At 47.9% G+C, this 22608-nt stretch overlaps 1 protein-coding gene across 2 annotated transcripts in view; it reads right to left on the bottom strand.

The window, feature by feature from the left end:
• Nucleotides 1–330: 330 nt before the first annotated feature.
• Nucleotides 331–22608, bottom strand: part of Abcc5 (ATP binding cassette subfamily C member 5) — a 79488-nt gene continuing 57210 nt past the window's right edge. For both annotated transcript variants that reach the window (XM_010624274.3, XM_019207519.2), the window contains 8 exons: nucleotides 17573–17759; nucleotides 15643–15732; nucleotides 14479–14668; nucleotides 9191–9350; nucleotides 6902–6980; nucleotides 5505–5618; nucleotides 4059–4223; nucleotides 331–1712 (listed from right to left, as the gene is read on the bottom strand). In XM_010624274.3, the coding sequence (XP_010622576.1) occupies nucleotides 1611–1712; nucleotides 4059–4223; nucleotides 5505–5618; nucleotides 6902–6980; nucleotides 9191–9350; nucleotides 14479–14668; nucleotides 15643–15732; nucleotides 17573–17759 (1087 nt within the window). In that variant the 3' untranslated portion in view covers nucleotides 331–1610. The remainder of the gene's footprint in view (nucleotides 1713–4058; nucleotides 4224–5504; nucleotides 5619–6901; nucleotides 6981–9190; nucleotides 9351–14478; nucleotides 14669–15642; nucleotides 15733–17572; nucleotides 17760–22608) is intronic.

Raw genomic sequence — 22608 nt, 5'->3', positions numbered from 1 at the left:
GCCTACCAGTTAACTGATCAACGAACTCATTTTAAATGCATTTCACCATGACCACCCACCTCACGGCAACCACTTGCATTTCCCACTCCTCCCTCTCCCTTATTGGCGGAACGGGAACGTCCCGTGGGGACTCAGACCCACCAGAGAGGGTTCCAGGCGTTCTCACCCCGTGGTGCCCGGATCCAACCTGCTCTGCCCTGCCCAGATGCGGCAGCATGGCTGGATATTCAGTCCAAGGCTCCACTGCTCCAAAGCCTTTCAAAGACATCGCAATCCCTTCCCAAAGAACTACTGACACACCGAGAGTTGTACAAAATCCAAAATAATTTTATTCAGATTTTCAGAGTTTTGCTTCCACAAGGTGTTCGGCAAACATGCTGAGGCGACAGAATGTCTAGTTGGTCACGACATGCAGCGCTGACCACTGGACGGATGACAGCAGCGACCACGCCCACCTGAGCTAGGGGCCCCAGAGCACGGAGGGGTCTGTGGGGACACACCGAACCGCACAGCTCTCAGCAACCTGAGGTAGGTCTCTTTACAGTACAAAAAACTTCTATGCCAGTGTGAGACACTGATTCTTAGCAAGAGCTGCTGAAAGTTGCAGACTTTGGAGAAGGGGAGACTGTGCAGCAGCTGCAGTGAGGAGGACAGAGGCCCACGGGACCCCGAACCCCGTCCCTGAGCTGCAGAGGCGTGGGAACAGGCAAACCGAAGTACCACCTGAAGAAGCAGCAGCCGGCCCCTGGCTGGCACAGACGGGTCTCGGAGCTGGAGAGCTCTGCGCAGTGGCCAGCTTTAGGAACCTGAGGCAGTGGGACACTGTGCACAGACTGGTTCTGGTTTAGAGATAACGGTGAGAGGAACAGCAGGAGAGGAGCTCGCCCTCCGGGGAAAGTGCCTGTGACGGAGCGAGGGAGACATCTCCTGACAGGACAGGGGGTGACACCGGGACACAGAGCAGGAGCCCTGAGAATTCATGGCGCTCTGCAAGGCCTCCCGCAGCCTGCACGGCCCGCCTTGGCCCTCGTCCCTGGAGTGGTACGGGGAGGCTGCAGAGGGGCCACAGAGGGCCCATGATCGCCACCTGTCTTCCTCTGGACACCCAGAAGCCCAGCACCGTGAAACCAGCTAGAGAACAAAACGCTACCCTTCCTACCACCTAATAGCAAAACCAGATCTCTAGTACAGCACACTGTACAAAACTGATAGAAAGGAATATGCACTGTTATTAGCACAGTGCTTATTTTAATATAAAATAAACAGCTTACATTTTCACTGTAAATATAGGCTATGTACAGAATTATATATAGATATAGCTACACGTATAAAGCTTCATTATAGGCCTCTGATACATTTATAGTAACGGTTCCCTGAACCTTTTAGAGTGCAATTAAGGACAAAAACTAAATCTTGTTTACATGAATATGGAATAAATACAATAATCAAAATAGGACTCTCCCTAAAAGTGAAACACACAAGCCAATCCTGAACTGCTATGCGGAAGATAAAATCGGGAAAGGCAAGGTTTCGGCAGGACACGAAGAGGGGCCCGCCCCGGGCAGGGATGGCGACGCCCCGAGAGGAGACCGCATCTGCGGGGCGCTGTGTTAGCCCTTGACAGCCACCTTGTTTTCTGCAGCCGCGAACATGGCGTAGAACCGGGAACTGTCATTGGACAGGAGGACCGACGGGGTGTCAAACTCCACCACCTGCAAAGGAGGACACGCGTCAGGGTGCGGCCAGGTCAGTGGGTGATTCCTAGGGCTCACCGGGCGCGAGTGTGGGCCAAGCCCGGAGCCCTGGGATGGCGCCACGAAGAGCGAGCTCCCCGACCTCCTCGTACAAATCCCGAGTCTTTCAGCCTGGGGAGTGAAGGAAGGGGTCAAGAGGTCTACAAGTACAGGGATGGGACGGGCATCCAGGCTCACGGCAAAGCAAACGGACCTAACCCTAAAGACAAGAAGGCGGAGCGCAGCACGCCCAGCGGGGAGGAGAAAAAGGAGTCAGGGACGGACTTGTGCGCGGCCGCAGAGATCAGCCTGCAGGAGGAGGATGCAGCAGCGCCTCCTCGGGTCAGAGGCGGACACGCAGGCAGCGCCTTCCCAGCCCCCGCCGGCGGCAGGCGCGCGGGAGGGAGACCCAGCAGGGCGGACACCGGGCAGCTGCAGGGGACGCAGAGGCACCCGCTACCTCCCACTCCGCCTGCGCCTGCTGCTCATCGCGGCTGTGACCGGGCTCGGAGCCCCATCCCTCCGTGGAGACGCCGTGCGGTGTGGGGAAAGCGCTGGTGGGGATGAGCCAGTGGGCTGCGGTGCTCATCTCTGGGGCAAATGACTTGTGATCTTATTTTTACCTTCATGCTTTGTTTTGTTTTTTAGGTTTTCCTAAAAAATAATGACCTGGCTGAAATGTTTCATGGGTACCTTGTCTTCCATCACTAATAACCACGGAGCTGCAGCACCCCTTTTACTGAGTGTTTATTACATGTCAGGGACCTAGTGCCTGCAGCATGTAATCAATCCTCGAGGCCACTGGGAGCTTCAGAGGGAGGAGCTCATCCTATCTCAGGGCAACAGGAAGTAGCAGTTCTTTAATTAACAAGAAAAGAACCTCAATCACTCCCCAACCCCAAAACATGGAGCCACTCCTAGAAAGACAGTGGGCTGGGTTTGTGTCTTTAAAAAAGAGTTAGTTTCAGAAGCTGTTCTCCACCCCGTCTACCTTATTTATTATAGTTAACACCAACACACGCAGTAGTAGCTCTGTGTATCTGATAGAAACAGAATCCCAATAAACATTTAGGGTAACGAGAGTAAAGTCACAAAGAATACTGCAAAATAGCTGCAGGACTGAGGAGAAAAATCTTTATCCCTCTGTATTTTCTCAACTCAGCCTTCAAGGCCAGGCTGAGCCACCCTGTTCAGTGCTTTTCTCAATGTTTCCACAGAGTGGGCTGTGCTGGGTAGAGCACTGGCTTCGCAGTCACTGGCCAGAGTCCAGACCCAACTCTTCCACCTCCTGCAGCCCGAGGTAGGCCAGGTCCTGAGAGTCTCCATCTCCGCCTCTGTAAAGCAGAGCAACACTGTCTACTTCCCAACTACACAAGGAGCGATGCAGCCTGAAGCAGGAAGTAGAGTGCACAACACACAGGAAATAACGTGGTTACTATGGTGCCACTGCAGTTGTTATCTGCAGTACTGGGGGCTGAACTCAGGGCCTTCGCACTCCTGGCCCTTTTTAGTTTTTGAGACGGGGTCATGCTAAGTTGCTAAATTACCCCGACTGGGCTTGGACTTATGATTGTCCTGCCTCAACCTCCCGGTGTGCTGGGATTACAGGTGTGCACCACCACGCTGGGCTTAGGATGCCACTGTTATCAATGACAGGAGTCAGACAACCCCTGACACATGGCTTGTTATTAACGGCCAAGTCGTTAACTTATTTCCATTCCAGACACACAGAGGAGTTGTCTGTTCAACGCGGATTTACTTCACAACTACTTGTAGTGCTGAGCATGGCGCCCCTTAGTCGCAGGGTGCTCTCTAGGACACAGGGCTTTGCAGTCACCACAGGTGAGGCGGAGGAGCTACCAGGGAGGCACAGCTGCTGCTGAGGCAACCTGGGGGCTTCATGAAGCTTCTTCCCACTCAGGGTGCCCAGGTAGCCGGGTCTGTGCGTAACAGACGAGGACTACGCAGAGGGGACACGAGGCTGCCTGGCACCAAGGGCACCTGCAAGGGGAGGTGGGAATGGAAGGGGCCGGGCCAGGGCCCGGCTGTGGGAAAGTTGTGCCCGGCTGGCACGGGCTGGCTGGTCGCAGTAAGCCTTGGGCGATCCTCGAGAAGGAATCCCTACTTCCGCGCAGCAGAACAAGTGGTAAAGGAAACGAGAGAGAGGTGTGCAAGGCCACCGCCCGGACCTCTCAGTCGTGTCCTCCCAACAGCTCTTGTGCTGAACCCTGTGAAGGTGGCCACCGGCCCAGCCGGCAGAGGCCGGTCTTCCTCCCCGATGGTGACGGTGCCACGCGCCAGGCCGAGCGCCCTGAGGGCTCGTACCTGCCCCTGTGCCAGCACCATGATCCTGTCAGAGCCGAGAACCGTATGCAGGCGATGGGCGATCGTCAGCATGGTGCAGTCTGCAAATGCTTCTCGGATGGTCTCCTGGATCAGCAAGTCTGTCTCTGTGTCCATGGCGGCTGTGGCCTCGTCTAAAATCAGAATCTAACCAGCAAAACCAAAGAGGAAGAGGGATCCGATCAATTCCTTACGTGTTCTGGTCTATTTTAGTCACATTAAAATACAGTTCGTTAAACTTTATAGCATGTATTGTTCCTTTTCAGTACACACACATGTAAAAATACCGTCTTATAGAACTGATGTAGGGGCTGGGGATTTAGCTCAGTGGTTCTGCCGCCTGCCTCACAAGCACAAGGGCCTGAGTTCGATCCCCGGTACCAAAAACAAAAACAAAAACAAAAAAAACTGATCTAGCTGGGTATTTAGCTCAGTGGTTCTGCCGCCTGCCTCACAAGCACAAGGGCCTGAGTTCGATCCCCGGTACCAAAAACAAAAACAAAAACAAAAAAAACTGATCTAGCTGGGTATTTAGCTCAGTGGTTCTGCCGCCTGCCTCACAAGCACAAGGGCCTGAGTTCGATCCCCGGTACCAAAAACAAAAACAAAAACAAAAAAAACTGATCTAGCTGGGTATTTAGCTCAGTGGTTCTGCCGCCTGCCTCACAAGCACAAGGGCCTGAGTTCGATCCCCGGTACCAAAAACAAAAACAAAAACAAAAAAAACTGATCTAGCTGGGTATTTAGCTCAGTGGTTCTGCTGCCTGCTTCGCAAGTGCAAGGTCCCAAGTTTGATCCCCAGTACCAAAAATAAATAAATAAAATAGATTAAAGAACTGATCTAACCCACATTTGTCTTGATTTCCACAAACAAGACACACAGAGCACTGGCTCTGACATGTACAGGAGCCTTTCTGGACCTTCCCTTTTTCTGTTTCTATGAAACAGCCATCAGATGACCTAGAAATCACTTGCTTTTGTTTTTGGTGGTACAGGGGACTGAACTGAGTCTCTCTGCCCCGAGAGACCCTCCAGCCCCTTTCTGAGACTGGCTCTTGCCAAGTTACCCAGGCTGGCCTTGAACTTGCAATCCTGTCGCCTCAGCCTCCCAAGCCTCTAGGGTTACAGGTGTGCCCCACCGTGCCTGGCTGTCTTGTAGCCTTTAAATCTTCTGTCTGTGGCCTACAGTACTACAGCCACACACTGAAACAAAAGCTGTCCTTGTATTCTGAAGGCATAAGAAAGTCAAAAAGTAAAAGATCTCCAGAACCCACCCAGGAAGGAGGTCAATTCAGAAACATGGGCCAGGCTTGGAGGCCGAGGACCTGGGCCTCTGGGCCAGGTGCACCCCGACATTCCTGCTCTTCTCTGCGCTCCCCGAGGCGCCCACCTGACACTGCGCCTTCCAGTGCCTCCTGGTGTCCTCACCTTGCAGTGGCGCAACAGGGCCCTGGCGATGCACAGCAGCTGCCGCTCCCCCACCGAGAAGTTGTCACCGTTCTGCATCACTTCTGACTCCAGTTTCAGAGGTAACTGAGCAACCTGGGGAGGAGGCAGTAGAGAAACAGGGGTTAAAGAGCCAAATGAAGCTGCTCAGCATTCTCAAGCAGATGACAGAATGATGAACGCAGCCGGACCCCTCTGAAGAAGGGGCGCGTGAGCAGCACCCACTGTCTGGGACGCTCCGGTCTCACACTCGCGATGCTTCTGGCTTCGTGTCACTGGAACAGCCTAGAACTCCAACATGCACAGGTCCCGGTCCCGTCAGACAGCCCACTTCCTGTTCTGCAAATCTGCTCACACAAGGGGAGAAGGCACGCAAACCCCCACTCCACAGGCCAAAAGCCACCAGCAGCAGGCCCACGCCTGCCACGCCTCTCCCCGTGTGAGCCGCAGAGCCTCTGTTCTGGCCATGAATGGTCTGAGGAAGCCACAGTGAGAGAAGCAAGCAGGGCTGAGTTAGCGGAACCAGGGGAGGCCTCAACCCAGGGCAGTGGAGCCATCTGCAGGCCGGCGGCTGCCAGGGTCTGCGATCCATGTGCACACAGTGCATTTCCTGCACACTCCGTAAACTACATGTCTATCCCAAAGTAAGTTAGACTGTTAGTGAGTAACAAAAATTAAAAGCATCACGGATCTTTTGTGTGTGTGTGGTTATGACTTGCATAAAAGCATCACTGATCTTTAAATGGTTGTCATTAATTTCTCTCAGTTAGCCAAGGGAGTACAATGCCAACATAACCACGGGCAGTGTAGGAGGTGCAACAAGAACAGACCAAGTTTTAGTTGTTGTCTGAAATGCCCGGAAAGCCCTGCTGGGAAGCACTCTTCCACAGACATCCTAGAGGTACAGGGGAAGGTGACTGTGGGCCACAGGAAGCCAGAGCAGACTAAGGAATGAGAGCAGCTCCTTACGTCATGTCCCCTCCCACCTCCCCTGCTCTTCACTTACACGTTTTTTTTTTTTTTTTTTTTAATTGAATTCATTGGTACATTCTAGGTAGACAGTACAGTTACATTCATTACTGGGATCTTGTACCTTTACATGCCAGGTCTTGGTTCTCATTTTTTCCCCTTGTCCCCCCACCTTCAAACACTTAAATTCCATTTTTACATTTTCTCGTATTTTCTTCCTTTTCCCTTATTCCCCTTTCCCTATCCTCCCTGTCCCTACACCTTTGGTTCTTTTCTTCCTATTTCATATTGCTAATTGCCCCATTAGGATCTTGAGTACTATTTTAGTTTTTCACACCAGAGAAACTATTCGGTATTTGCGTATGTGTGACTTACTTATTTCACTTAGGAGTATATCCTCAAAAACTTACACATTCTTTCATGTGCGTCCTTTCTAGGGCATCCCAGATCTGGTCTTCGGTGTATTGGTTGAAGGGGTCCAAATTTGATCTAGCAAAAAGCATAACAGGAATTCTCAGAGGTCAGTGTTTAAGCAACCAATGTGCAGTGGTTATCTGTGGTCAAAGCTAAACCCGTGCACTAGGGAAGGAGGAAGCAGGATGGAGGACTCCAGCCTGGTGGTCAGAGATGGCTCACGCCCATCAGCCACAGGAGGATATCTGAGAGCTGACTGGGCTTTCCTTTCCTCTCTATAAAACCTGACTTAACTTTTATTGTTTTTATTATGTGAAAAGTAAATCACAGAAAAAATTTAAAAACAGATACATCGCCAGGCGTGGTGGTGCACGCCTGTAATCCCAGCACTCGGGAAGCTGAGGCAGGAGGATCGCTGTGAGTTTGAGACCAGCCTGGGCTACATAGTGAGTTCCAGGGCAGTCTGAACTACATAGTGAGACCCTGTCTCAAAAAACCAAAAAATAAAAATAAAAAATAAAAACAGATACATCAAAAAACAAAATGATACCCCTAGAAATAAACACTGTTCACGTTTTGGCACATAGGCTTCTGGATTTTTTTCTCTGCATGCATGTTAAAACACATCTCTAAGTACAAACAGAAAAAAATGAGGCCTTTTGTCAGCAGCATTTTCAATGAAAGGCAAAAGTTTAAGATGCCTTTTGTTCTTTACCACGTAAAACTATATTTTTCTGGGAAGAGTGTATTTGATAAAACTTTGTAATTCCTTAAGTTTAGACTGATCTTGCGTGACCTGGTTATGGCAGTGAGCACAAGGGCTCCGCCCAACACAAGAAATGCCAACACAAACTCTCCAGGACAGTTGGCCCTGGGAGATGGGGGATCTGGGTTTCCTTACTGCTCTGGACGAAACGTGTGCACTTGGGGAACTCTGGTGTTGAATCCACTGTCTCCCCAGTGGGAAGCAACTGGGTTCGAGGAGGTCAGGAGAAGGGGTCCAGGGAGATCGGCGCCCTCAGAAGAGAAGACACCGAAGCGTGCTCGCTCTCTGCACAGGCGTGTACTCCGAGGAAAGGCCACGCTCGGGAACTGTGAGCAGCATTTCCCGTTTACATCATGCAGCCTGCGGCATTTTATTACAGCACCTGAGGAGCTGAGGGCGTCTACTCAGCCTCCTTAGATACCAGTGCGTTCAAACACCATTTCCAAAGAAGTGAGGGCACTCAGCTTTGACCCCTTACCAGTCCAATTATTTAAATACAGGATGATCAAACATTGCTTTCATTAATTTTACAGTGTCACGGGAAATATAAAAGGGACAATTTTATCAAATTTATCCAACGTAAGAATCAACCGGTTGAAATGACACCTGCCCGAGTGATACTCAGGATAAACTGCTAAGCAGTGAAACACAAGTCTGAACACTGCTAATGGTCCCTGGAAATTTAGTTGGTACCAATTTTTCTTTTTTGCAAACTATTACAAATGAAAGAGGAAATGGCAATATTACTTTTAGGGTGATTTTAAAGAAGTCCAATCTATGCCAATTACACATTAAAACATTTTTATTTTCAAAGAGAGGTAGCCTGAATGGAAATGGATTTAGACTGAGAACTCACAGTTTTTAGGAAGCAGAACTTAAGGGTAAGGGTGGGATAACATAGTAAAGGTGACTTCCTTCTAGGTTACTATTTTTTACTATTTTAGCAAGCCAGGAGAATTTCCTTTGGTGTAGAAGCTGGCAGATTCCAGAGAAAGCATCAAATGAAGACAGGGACGAAGGCTGGGGCACACAGTGGCACGGCGCTTGCCTAGCCTGCATGAGGCCCTGGCTTCTATTCTCTGCACACAGACAAAGCAGGGCATGGATACCACGAAATGAAAAAAACGTGAGCAGGAGCAGCCATAACGCCTGCAAGCCATTCTCAGAACTGCAGCTTTCAGAAGCCCAGGAGAGCCGAGTACGAGGATGAGGAGGAGGATGGCGTCTGCTACCACGTACTGAATGCTTGGGGGCGGGCTCTGTGCTGACATTATTTGTATGGATTTACTTCACCCACACAACAAATCTTAAAAACCTTCCCATCTCCAGGGCGAGGACCAGGTATAGGAGTAATGTATCCATTCGAGGGGCAGAGATCTGAGCCCAAATCTCCCTACCGCTTTATAACCCACGGCACGGCTGGCCACCTCTCACTTCCACGACCCGAGGCACACGGCGTAGGGAAGGCAGGGGACCCAAGGCCTCCTGAGGCAGGAAGGACCTGGGGCTAGGGCCTCACCTGACGGTGCCACTGAACAGCACCGGCTCTTGAGGGATGATGGAGAGCTTACTCCGCAGGTCAGCGAGACCGATGTCACTGATTCTCACTCCATCGATCTTGATGCAGCCTCCAGACAACTCCACCAGCCGGAAGAGGGCCATCCCCAGAGAGGACTTCCCTGGTGACCAGAAGACAGGCAGGAAAGAAAGTGACTCTGTTAGTGACATCTGGAAGACAAAACCAGTTCATCCTCAGGGGAAAATCTTTTTTTTTGTTCTAGTCAATCATGATTTTGACGGAGATAATGCATAAAACCACAGGAAGAGAAGAAAATGTAGCTACACCTACACATCAGACATTTAAATCCCAGAGTGGCAGCCTGAGGGATGGGGGGCACCGGTCCACTTCCGAGTGTATGAACCGGAAGCACCAGGTTCACCTGAGAACTGGCACACAGGGTCAGTGCTCCCCGAGCAGAGTCAGGGCTAGGGTTGGGGGCAAACCCACCCTAGAGGCCCAGAGGTCTTCTGCCCCGTCCCGTGACTGGGGCTGAGGGAGAAGCCAAGCAGGGCTTGTCACGGCCGCAGCAGCGGCGGGAGGAGGCTCTGGGAACACGGACAGAGGTGGCTTGGCTCAAGTGAGTGAGTGGCTGTGATGCCTTCCGAACGACAGGGAATTGCGGCAGAGAAGCAGGTCTGGTGGACAAATTAATGAGCTCTGCTGCAGGGATGGCTGAAGTTTAATTGGACCTGCATTTGAAAAGTTACACAAATGAAGATGTGTAGCCAGGGATTTAGCTCAGTGGTTCCGCTGTCTGCCTCGCAAGTGCAAAGACCCAAGTCTGATCCCCGGTACAAATAAAAAAAAAAAAAAAGATGTGGAAAGTACTTGTACAAACTCCTGCAAAATCAAACTAATCATTATGTGCTGCAAACGTGGACAAAAAGAAAAGGGAAGAAAAAAGAGAAGATACCAAGGAAAGTTCAAGCAAATTTTTAAAAAAGAGGAGACGCTTTGCAATACAGGAGGAAGATCATGTCCATCTCTCAAAAAGTCCTCCACTTTACTTAGCAGCCCAGTCCTCTGATACTAGGCGTTTGCTCAACAGAAAACTTACAATAATAATGTTGTGGTACAGATCTCTGGGCTCAGAGTTTACCTGCAGAGCAGACGATTCCCTTGGGGTAGATTCTCAGGACTAAAATTACTATGCATTTCAAAGGTGCTCTCTCTATGCAAACACACACACAAATCCCCCAAATGAACAAAACCACTTTCTGCTCCCAGGTTTGCAGTCCAGTTTTACAGCACTCCGCCCTTGCTCCACTTCTTGGTGGGGCTCTGGCTGCTGACACTTCTGCCTTTCTGTTCTCAGACTCCTCGTGAGGGCTCCGAGGAGCTCAGCAGGACCGTCTCCAAGGGCGCCGACCGCCACACTCTGACTGTCAGGGTTTGTCCACTGGGCAGGGTCCCGGTAAACCACTGCCGGGCACGTGAGGCCCAAGATGGCTGCACTGCGGTTCAGGCTGTGGGCGGGTGATCTCCAGTGGACACTGAGTCCACCCCGGGGGGATTCCGGCACAGGCGCACCTTGTCGGTCTCGGCCTAGGTCATGCCCAGCACACGGCCACTACGTGCATGGTGGAGTAATGCAGACTGCCGTGAGAGCTGGCGGAAGGCTTAGCCGAGCAGCTGAGAGTAAGGCTCATCCAGACAATTCCACGACTCTGTCTCCTCTTCAGGCCACCGAATCTCAAATGACCCTCCCCTGTCTGAACTGGTGACAAGACAACCACCCAGCGGGAAGCCCAGTGAACACCCATCTTCCTAACACACCATCCTCGCAGGCGCCTACCAGAAATAAGTGGGGAAACCTGGTCCGTACCAGGATGGCTCTAGAAATGAGTGACTCTACTCAGAGCTGGGGAACTTGGTCATCACACCCTACCTGATGCAAAGAAGGGAGGGAGCAGCTCCCTCAGGACCGAGGCACTTTAAGATGTAAGTGTAGGCTAGGTGTGGTGGCACACATCTGTAATCCCAGCACTCTGGAAGGCTGAGGCAGGAGGACTGAAAATTCAAGGTCAGTCTAGACAATTTAGCAAGACCCTGTCTCAAAATTAACAAGATCCAATAGAAAAGGGCTGGGGACATAGTGCAGCGTGAAAGCCAAGTTCAATCCCTAGTATGCAATAAATAAAATAATAGATACGGCATGGGCAGGAATGGTGTTCAAATAAACAGGTCAGTTGTCTTCCTTGACAAAACGTGCTGGGTTTGGACCACCAGACTGGGGGTCCTCTCACTGCCTCTAGGCTACCTTGGCACCAATGTACTATGCCAGTAAGGAAGGCCACAGGGTCGGTCTTAGGACAGTGTCCTTGGTCATGGCCATGCCAGAGCAGGCCCACGAGCCCTGGAATAGGCTAAGTCAGGACTGCAGTTTAGATTCTGCAAGTCAGACTATCTATGGTATTTTTTTCATTTTTTGAGACAGGGTGTGGCTATGTAGTTCAGGTCGGCCCTGAACTCACTAGGTAGCCCAGGCTGGCCTCAAACTTGTATCGATCTTCCTGCCTCAGCCTCCCAGAGTGCTGGGATTACAGGCATGCATTCATTTTTCTTCTGTCAGTATCTACCGTTTATTTTATTTTATTTTTTTGTTTATTCATTTATTCACTTATTTTTTTTATTGTTTTTTTTCTTTTTATTGAGGTTATTGGTACAATCTAGGTATACAATACAATTACATTCATCATTGGGATTCTGTACCTTTACATAATAGGTCTTGATTCTCATTTTTCCCCTTGGCCCTGCCCTCCCTTCACCCCCTCCTCCCCTCCCCATTTACAAACACTTTATTTCCATTTTTTCAGTTTCTCATATTTTTTCCTCTCCCTTATTACCTTTCCCCCACCCTTTCCACTTTCCCTACACCTTTAGCCCTTTACTTCCTATTTCACATTATTAATTATCTCATTAGGATCCCGTGTACTATTGTAGTTTTTCACACCAAAGAGACTATTCGGTATTTCAGTTAAAGAAATCTCTGTATGAACATTAAAAATAGGGAATCCTAAAATAAAACTAAAAAGGAAAGTAAAAGAGAAAAGGCAATGATGTAACATCAAAATAATCTTTAATTCTGAGATGAAAATGGTCCTTGAACATATTTAAATTGCTTCTCTCTCTTATAGTCTTATCCTATTCTTTTTTTTCATTATTTAGAGAATACTTTATTAGTTTCTGTAATCAAACCCATGTAGATATGACCTTACATATTTAGTACGATGCGTTACCCCTGTACACATGGAAAAAAAATAAAAATAAATTAACATTTCTAAACCAATATGGTCATCCATTTCTGTACAATGCCAAGTCAACACAGTAAATTGGGATGACTTTTTCCAAAGTTGGCAGCACCATTAAAGTTTCCCAAAATTCAATTTATATATAAAGACTAATAATAGTATGTCATGCATCGATAGCAGCAACAGCTTTTCCAGGTTCTGCAGTCATCTGAACAAAATTATAGACATTCAGCACATTCCATTAAAAAAAAAAAAAAGAAAAGAATAATATCCAGACAACAGCAAAGTTCTGTTGCTGTTGTGGTACCTGGCACCATTTTTTCTATTAGCCTCGTAATCATCATCTGGAAAGAGAACATTCTAGAGCAATATCATTAAATATAGCTCTGATAAAGCATGGTCCCTAGGATGTATCATAAAGCAAGTACCTACCGTTTAATAAGGTCCTGGTGAGCATTTGATCTCTCGCATTTGCATTAAAAGGAAACCACAGGAAAGGACACCAGTGGCCCTTCAGGAGAACAGTGCACCCAGGGGCCATGGCAGCAGGGGGTCTGAGGGAGAGGGCAAAGCAAGGGCTTCTGGGACAGCTGCCCTCCCGGCCGAAGATCATCTCCCAAACACACCCAGAGGAAGTGTCTTATTTTGATGAGAGGTAAATCCCTCAAACAAAAAGCAGGTATGGATTTTTTTTCTCCTAAGATTTTTTTGTTTTTGTTTCTTTTTGTATAGTTCAGGCTGGTCTTTAACTCACTATGTAGCCCAGGATGGCCTCAAACACACCAATCCTCCTGCCTCAGCTTTCTGAGTGCTGGGATGATAGGCACGCGCCACTACACCTGAGGCCTAAGAAGATTTTTTTTTAAATAAATTGGCCAAAGATAAAAAGTCCCATTAAAAAAAATTCTTTCCCTCATGCAAAAAAAAAAAAGCTAGAAGAGTTTTGGTGCCAACAAACCATGGAGCCCAGAAAGAAAGCTAATGATAACCGCACCACAGAAATTTCTTCCAGGATAAACAGGTTACATAAAGAAGGAGCGAGCTTTGAAATGTTATCGAAGGAAAAGGTAAGAAATGACTTAACGTCTTGATCCTAGAAATCTAAAAAGAATATATATTAACACACATCTAAGAGTCAAAATGTCCAAAGCAAAGGCTATTTCTCTATTTGTGGGTGTTCTGTTCCTGTAAAATAGTGTTTCACAGTCCAGGCTGACTTTGAACTCACTATGTAGCCCACTCAGGTTTGGAAATTCTGATCCTCCTGCCTCAGCCTCGAGTGCTGGGACGACAGGTGTACAACACCACGCTTGGTCTAATTCTCTACTTCTTCAAAAGTGACATCAGATTAGGAAAACAATTTCTATCTTCAAAGGACTATAGGTTCCTTAGAGTTGCGCAAGCTTCTGGCAAAAATAAGACTACTAAGTAACAGATTAGTCATTCAAATTCTGCCCATATTTTTATCTTCATAGAAAAAGTGATGTTCACTGCAGTGCAAAGTGACAGCCTCGATTCTTCATCAGCTGGGCACCGGTCACTGCAGTGCAGGTTATGGCACAACCACGACGCAGAACTGTGTATCATGCTGCGCCACACTCCCTAAGTGACACGGGGAAATACTGACTGTTCTCAAAGAAAGCCACAGAGCAGTGTGTGAAATGGCCACATCTCCGCTACGGCGCGTGCCAGCAGGAAAAGCCTAGCAAGGCACCCACCTAGCTGCCGCCAGCACTCACGGTGGGTAACACAGCAGGCTGCTCTGCCTCTGCGGTACTGTGCTACGTGCTCCAAGAGCTCTGTTCTGACAGTGCAGAGGAATCACTATGCATCATGAGCAGGGTTAAAAACCAACCCGGAAGAGCTGGGTTCAGGGAAGCCTGAGACGCTGATCTCCTTCTAACGGGTCTGCTTGGGAGGACGGAGGTGATAATCCCTAAGCTGACGACGCGACCGAAGACGACATGCCAGCGGGTCCCCGCAATGGCCCCTCACCTGAGCCCGTCCGGCCCACGATGCCGATCTTCTCCTTGGGTTTGATGGTGAAGGACACTTTCTTCAGGACCAGAGGGAGGTTCTCCCGGTACCGCATCTCTGCGTTTTCAAAGGTCACCTCTCCTTCCTGGGGCCAGTCAGGGGGAGGCGCCTTGTTCTTGATTCTCGCAGGTGCTTCCAAGGAGAGAGTCTGGGGAGGGAAGCGGCTGGTTCAGACAGACCACAGGCTCGGGAGCAGCCGGGCGTGTGGCAGAGAAGGGAATGCAGGGCAGCCACCGCCCTGACCCCAGCTATGGAAGATCCCTCGGCAGTACGCGCTCAGCACCACTAAGAACGACAGACACAGTGCCTGGCTGCCAGGTTTCCAAACTCCTCTCTGAAGGAGCCCTGCCCCGGCACCACTGGTGCATGGAGCGAGAACCGAGGGGCAGGACACAGGGCTTTCTACCTACCCCTCTTCAACCAGTTTTTACTGGAATGCTTTGAAAACACTTTCCCTCCTGAAATCGGATCCTACCACTGGAAAACCCCTGGGCCAAGTTAAACCCAAAGTAAAGAAAGCAGCAGGTACTGAAGACGGAGTCAGGTCACGGCATTCTGACACCAGGAAACACAAACACCCATTTCAACCTTGCCGCTATTAACCGTGCGACCCGGACATGCTGCTTCTCCCCTCTGGGTTTCATCTGCAAGTTGTAGGGACTAAATTAAATGACCTGGGGGATCCACTCCAGCTCGGAAGGCTCTACTACCACTGCGGAGGTCATTCTATCACCAAGTCACACCTCACAATGTTTGATTACCTCCGATGTTAGCCACGGGGCCAACGGCCTCAGAGAGGAGAAAGGCCAAAAACGGCAGGATTTTAGGGCAGCGGACCAAAGTCCTAGGCCACCCTTTCCCCGGAATGATTAGACTAGACTAAGAATTAAACACCACAGGAAAATGTTACATTAGTCAGCTACACTGAAGTACCAAGATTCTAAACATTTTGGTGAACAGTGAGTTCTCCACTGGGCTTAGTTTATAAACACATTTGGAAACTGCAGTACACTCTCTGGCCAGACTGCCAGTCACCCTCTGTGGGCCATGCCAGGCAGGAAAACAAGCCTCCTCCCTCCTCGAGCTCCACCCACGGTGGTCAGGGGCCTCCTGCAGGCTGACCTTAATGTAGTGATTAATTCTCTCCACCGAGGTGAATCGAGCTTCTGTCTCAGATGCCAGTCTCACCGTGAACTGGAACAGTCCTGTTAACTGACAACAGAAAGCAAAAGTCCAAGAGAACTCAGTACCAGCACGTGCCAAGTACCGCACCTAGAGAGCAGGCGCAGGGACCTGTCGTTTTCCTACACTTGGGGCCCGCTGTCCCTCATCACCTGCAGCACTTAGGGAAGGCGGGTGGCCCTGTGCTGCAGCCTTGCACCCAGGCCTTCCAGTCACCTTCGTGTTTGCAGTCACACATCTGTGGCCGCAGGACTTCTGGGCCCCTATTAGGACCTGAGCCTGTTTGTGGGAGCCACAGTTGAGATTTCGGTCTGCGAGCAACTAGTAAAGATGCTTCCAGGAAAGTGAGACAAGAGACAAGGCTGGGAAAAAATACACCCAGAGCTTCCGCACCGCAGCCTGCGGTTCTGAGCAGAACCCACGCGGCACTCCCCGACCAGTCACACAGGAAGTCTGGTATCTGCAAACACAGCACTCCGGAGCTCCTCTGGTTGCTCACTTTCACCTTTCCGATGTGGGAAAATGCCACATACATGTGTATACACGAGTTGGGAGCAGTGTAACACACGCCTAAGGTCCGAAACTTCGGCTTTAAAGATTCATTTCGACTCACTACTGTCTCACCGATGCTTCCACTACCCCCGCTCCCTCATCTGGGACGGAGCCCAGCTATCCTGACATTGGACACGTCCGAATTTCGGCTTGTGTCTTGCTAGAAAACAACTCTGGGGGCCAGGACTTAGCTCAGTTGTTACACTGCTTGCCTTGCAAGCGCAAGGTCCCAAGTTCAATACCCGGTATCAAAAAAGACAACAACAAAGAACCAACTCTGGTACCATTATTTAAAAATTTTAGTCATTACTTAACATTTTCAAATATCTAGTTACTCTTCAAGTTCCCAATTGTTCTTTGAGCTATTTGAAGCCCTTTGATCATCTTTAAGGACAAGAAGGACTTTTTAGATAGGTAAGATAGATAGACAGATAGACAGACAGACAGACAGACAGACAGATAGATGGATGCTGTGAAAATCAGTCCCAGGGAAAATTGTCTCACCGATGCTTCCACTACCCCCGCTCCCTCATCTGGGACGGAGCCCAGCTATCCTGACATTGGACACGTCCGAATTTCGGCTTGTGTCTTGCTAGAAAACAACTCTGGGGGCCAGGACTTAGCTCAGTTGTTACACTGCTTGCCTTGCAAGCGCAAGGTCCCAAGTTCAATACCCGGTATCAAAAAAGACAACAACAAAGAACCAACTCTGGTACCATTATTTAAAAATTTTAGTCATTACTTAACATTTTCAAATATCTAGTTACTCTTCAAGTTCCCAATTGTTCTTTGAGCTATTTGAAGCCCTTTGATCATCTTTAAGGACAAGAAGGACTTTTTAGATAGGTAAGATAGATAGACAGATAGACAGACAGACAGACAGACAGATAGATGGATGCTGTGAAAATCAGTGGCCCAGGGAAAAATCCATATATCAGCAAACTGAGGATAGATTTCTCAGAGGATTGGAAGACACCAGAATAATGGTGAACACAGAAACTTATGATTATGAAATTATTCTTAAAATCCAGTTTCTGTATGAACAGCACCTATTTCTTCAACGCATACAGAAGTTACATCCTTTGATTCCAGGATTCCACCCCTGCCTCTCTGTCAAATCCAGTGTCAAATCCAGACTCACTGTCAGAGCAGAGCAGGAGACACTTGAGGGCAGCGATGGCGAACCTTTTAGAGCTTTCAACGATAGCGAACAGCACCCTGCGGCACACGTGCACAGGCTTGCACGAGTCATCTGGAGTGAAACACTGTCGTAGGGTGCAGACCCCATCCCTGCTGTACATCCCTCCCAGATACTGACCTGCACGGCGTAGGAGATGGCGAGACCTGCGTAGGCCGGGGGAATCTGCCCATGCATGAGCACAATCATCAGCCCGGTGGTGGTGATCAGGGCGGTGCTGATGAGGTCCAGCCGCACAGCCAGCCACCGCATCGCACAGGTGAACAGGAACAAGGGAGCCTGGTTGTCATCCAACAGCTCCTGGTACCTGTAGGGAAGATGGAAGGCTTCACGACAAATCCATCCCACACAGCCCTGTTCACCGGTGGTGTCAAAGCACCGGCGAAATACAGAACCGGGCAAATACTTCAGTACTTCCTGCTTCTAACTGACAGCGTGACACAGACTCCAGGAGCACAGGTAGGAGGAAATGATATTTTCTAAGGCTAGTTATTCTTTAAGAAAACATCAGAGATGTTAGAGAGAAGTATCTGCTGTAGCAGTATAGAGAAAGCACAGAAAAGGAGACCAAAGAGAGGGGCTTATACTATGCTTTAGAAAATATCACAGGTCAGGGGTCCTTTTCTATAAAGGTTAAAAGGGCAAATAGCACAAACAGTCCAAGGCCATGAAAAAGAAACTCAGAGCGTATGTGGGCAGCTGCCGAGTGCACTGCCACACCACCCAAGTCCACCAAGCTCGGAAGCAGGAAAAGTGAGCTTGACCACCGCAAGCGGGACTTAACCGCTGCCGCAGAGGGCGTGAGGCACAGCTGAGGAGTCCGAGATCAGACCACGGAGGGCTCGGGTCACTCGGACAACCAGAATTCAAAGCAGGAGGCTTTGCGGGGCCTATGTGCTTTATTATTTTTAATTTTCACTTTATTAACACATGTCTGCAGTACATGAAGCTTACATTCACCTGGGGGAGTAGGTACCGGTACTAACTCAGCTGGGCTCTTCTTTAATCCACTTTCCCTCACTGTCCACCTCCCTCCCTCCATCTCTAGATCCCCCTTCCCCGTTTTCATCATTAGTTCACGCTGATGATTTATAATGTTTCCTTTCATTGTATCCGGTACATTTTTACCTCCCCTTCCCCTTGCACAAGGTCTCCTGGACCCATCCCATTTGCAAAAGACCTATCTCCCTGTTTCCTCTTATCCATCCTTTACTTTGCTCTTCATGTGTACTTTGCCTTACTCACGAGATACCATACAGTGCTTCAGCTCATGCGTCTTATTTCACTTAATGTTATATTTTGCAGTGCATCCATTTTCCTACAACTGTCTCAAGTTTTTTTCCCACCAGTGAGTCTATTGGCACTTTTTAGGTATACAACAGTTATATTCATCATTGGGAACCTGCGTTGGGAATATGACGTATCCTGGTTTTTATTTTTGCCCCTTTCCCCTGCCCTCCCTTCATCCCCTCCACCCTTCCCTATTTACAAAGACTTTGTTTTCATTTTTTCCGTTTCCTTTCTCTCCTTCCCTCTACCCCTCCAACGTTCCTTACTCCTTTAAACCTTTCCTTTTCACATTATCAATTATACAAGTTGATCAATTATACAATTACACAGTTTTTCACACCAGAGAAACTATTTGGTATCTACACATGTATGTCCCATTTACTTCATCTATGAGTATGGCCTCAATGTGCATCCATTTAGTTATAAATGTATCTAGTTTCTCATTCTTTATGGCTGAGTAGTACTTCATTTTATATATAAAAAAAAAAAAATTTCACATCTATCCAGTCTCCAGCTGATGGGCAATTGGGCTGTTTCCAAGTTTTGGCTATTGCATACCGTGCTGCTATCAACATGGGTGCGCATATATCGCTGTGGTGTTATTCTTTTAAGCTGAATGAACACTGTAACTGGGCCTTGAGGACCCCTAGAACTTGGCCAGAGACTGAAGAGAATTCATCCACAGCAAATGGACGTTCACGTTATCCAGTGTGGATGTTCTGATGCTCAGTGAGGTTGCAATGGTGATGAAGCTTTTCCCACACTTTAGGCACTGGTGTGGTTGATCTCCAGGGTGGCTTCTCTCATGCTTGATGAGAAACGACTGGCGATTGTGGCTTTTATCACACTGGCTGCACTGATAGGGTTTCTCCCCCTTGTGGATTCTCTGATGCTGGATCAGACCCGCGCTCTGGCTGGAGGCCTTCCTGCACTCCTCCTTACAGTGGCACTGCTTCTGTATACCGTGGATTCTTCAGTGATTAAAGACTTGCGGCCGGGGATTGAGCTCAGTGGCTCGGTGGCCTGCCTTGCAAGCGCAAGGACCCGAGTTCAATCCCTGGTACCAAAAAAAGACTTGCACAGAACTTTGACTGAAGGTTTTCCCACACTCCTCACGTTTGTAGCGTCTCTCTCCAGTGTGAGTTTTCTGGTGTCGAGCGAGCCCTGAGCTCTGAGCAAAGCTCTTCCCACATTCCCCACACATTGGTGTTGGCCCTCTGACCCACCCTTATGATTCCCCAACTTCTCCACATCCAGGGTCCTCCCAGGTCTGGTCATGAAATGTTTTCCATGTCTCCACTACCTTTGCAGTCTTTCCCTAACACCAACTCTCTATCTTCAGCCTCAGTCATTTCAGCTGTCTCTCCACTAGGATGGGACTTCTGGGCAGGGGCTAGGGCTCCACAGGCTGGCAATGAAGGCTCCGTGATGACTGCTCTTCTCCAGGCAGTTCCTCTCTGGAGAGGACTTGTTTGTGTTTGTGAGTTATGATCTCATGTTGTGGTTCATCAAGTTCTCTCTCCAGCTCTTCCAGCAAAATCACAGCCTCCTCCCCACTCTCCGGACAGTGCTCCTTCACCCAGCCCTGCAGCTCCTTGGCGGGATGGTCAGGAATTGCTCCAGCACCAGCAGCTCCAGGATCTGCTGCTCCTTTGTGCTTCAGCAACTGGTACAAAGTTCCTGAATCCGATGAAGAGCCTCCCTTGGTCCTAGGGTTTCCCGGTGGCAAAGCTGCCAAAAGGGCCTTTGGAAGATTTCTCTTGCTAGGGGATTACTGCATTTCAGTCTGGATCCCTGCATTTGGAGCTGACTTTCTACCTCCACTTTCATCATCGAGCTTGAAAATCCAGGGATAAAACCTGTACATTCATCCTGACCTTGAGCAGCTGCTAGGGCACCCTTCAAAACACACCCTTGGATGCTTCTCCTGGAAACTCAGAAAGGTGCCACATGATGCTCTAGCATGGCCTTGGGGTTTTTATCCTCTATAACTGAATAGTATTCCATTGTGTATAGACAGCACATTTTATTTATCCATTCGTCTATTGGTAGGTATGCAGGCTGCTTCCTGGACTTAGCTATTACGAATTGTGCTGCTATAAGCATGGTGTTTGAATGTGTCACTCTAATGTGATATCTTTAACTCTTTTGGGAAGAAGAGTAGAAGAGGAATAGCTGGGTCAAACAGAATTTCTATTGGTTCTTTGAGAAGTCTCCATGCTGATTTCCATAATGGTTGTACTAATTTACATTCCCACCAACAATACAGAAGGGTCCCTTTTCCACCACAGCCATATCAACACTCGTCATTATTAATTTCTGATGGCTGCCATTCTTCCTTCCAATCTTCATGTTGTTTTAATTTGCTTTTTTCTTGCGAGAGATTTTGAACATTTTTTTATATGTCTGCTGGCCTTTTGAACTTCTTCTGAGAAGTGTCTATTCATTTCATTTGCTCTTTCCTGACAGGGTCTTTTATTTTAAGGGAGTCTAATGTTTTTAAGTTCTTCAGGAATAGCTGCCAAATTTTCTTCCCATTTTATAGGGAGACTTTTCACCCTGATTGTTTCCTTTGTGCTTTAGGGTTTAAAAAATTATGTTTCCTTGAGGCCATACTCTCAAGTGAAATAAATAAGATACACGTGTAAATACTGAATAGTTTCTCTGGCGTGAAAAACTAAAAGTGTAAATAAGATCCAAATTGTATAACTGATAACGTGAAATAGGAAGAAAAGGGTTAAAGGTGTAGGGGAAGTGGGAAGGGTAGGGGAAAGAAAATAAGGAAAAAGAAAAAAAATGAGAAAAGGAAAAAATGGAAACAAAGTCTTTGTAAATAGGGGAGGGTGGAGGGGGTGAAGGGAGGGAAAGGGTATGGCGGAAAATGAGAACCAAGAGCTGTCATGCAAAGTTACAAGATTCCAAAGATGAGTGTAAATGTACTGTATACTTGAGTACCAATAAATTCAACTTTTAAAAAATAAAATAAAAAAATAAGAAATCATGTTTCCTACCTGTAGTATGTGCTCATTAGGAAAAATTTAGAAGATGCACTAAAAAGAGGAAAATGTAAAATTCCAGTAATCTTAAATTCATCAGTATGCATATATCACTGTAATAGGATGTCTTTAACTCCTGGGAAGACATTCATTCATATATACGTGTGTGTGTGTGTGTGTGTCTGTCTCTCTGTCTCTCTGTCTCTCTCTCTCTCTATATATATATATATGTATATATATATATGGATTAGCTGGGTCAGATGGAATTTCTACTGCATTTCCTCTAAGAAATTTTTCAATCTACTTACATTTACTGTGTGAATGCATGAACATGTATTCAATCTATTCCACTTATTTTTAGCTGGGGGTAGTCTACCACTGAACTACATACAGCCATAGCCCTTTTCATTTTTGAGACAGTTGTGTCTCACCATATTGCTCAGGATGGCCTTGAATTCTCCTGCCTCAGCCTCCTGAGTACTACAGGTGTATGCTACTGCACATGGTTCTACTATCTTTTTAAAATGAGGGAACATTTTTCTGAGTCATTAAACATTTTGAAGATGATTTTCTAACTTCCTAGTCTAAATTTTCTTTTAAAAGATAATTACTTAATTTGGTGATAGGTGATGGTACATACAAAATAGGAAAATTTTAAAGTTATAATAGGTTTATTACCATGAAATCAGTCTTTCTCATGCCCATCCTGAAGCTACTCAGTTCCCCCCCACCCGGGAAAAGAAATGGTTTCTCCTGTGTCCTTTCAGAAATATCCCAGATGTTATATACACAAACACATTCTCTAAAGGTAACATCCTGCTTTTTTACGAATATCAAACTACAGAGCTGCCTCATTCTTTAACATGGACA

This window comes from Fukomys damarensis, unplaced genomic scaffold (assembly GCF_012274545.1).
Source record: "Fukomys damarensis isolate Sample0158 unplaced genomic scaffold, DMR_v1.0_HiC HiC_scaffold_12, whole genome shotgun sequence".
Classification (NCBI taxonomy): Eukaryota; Metazoa; Chordata; class Mammalia; order Rodentia; family Bathyergidae; genus Fukomys; species Fukomys damarensis.
Note: the sequence above shows the minus strand (reverse complement) of the source record. Positions and strands in the feature narration are given on the sequence as shown.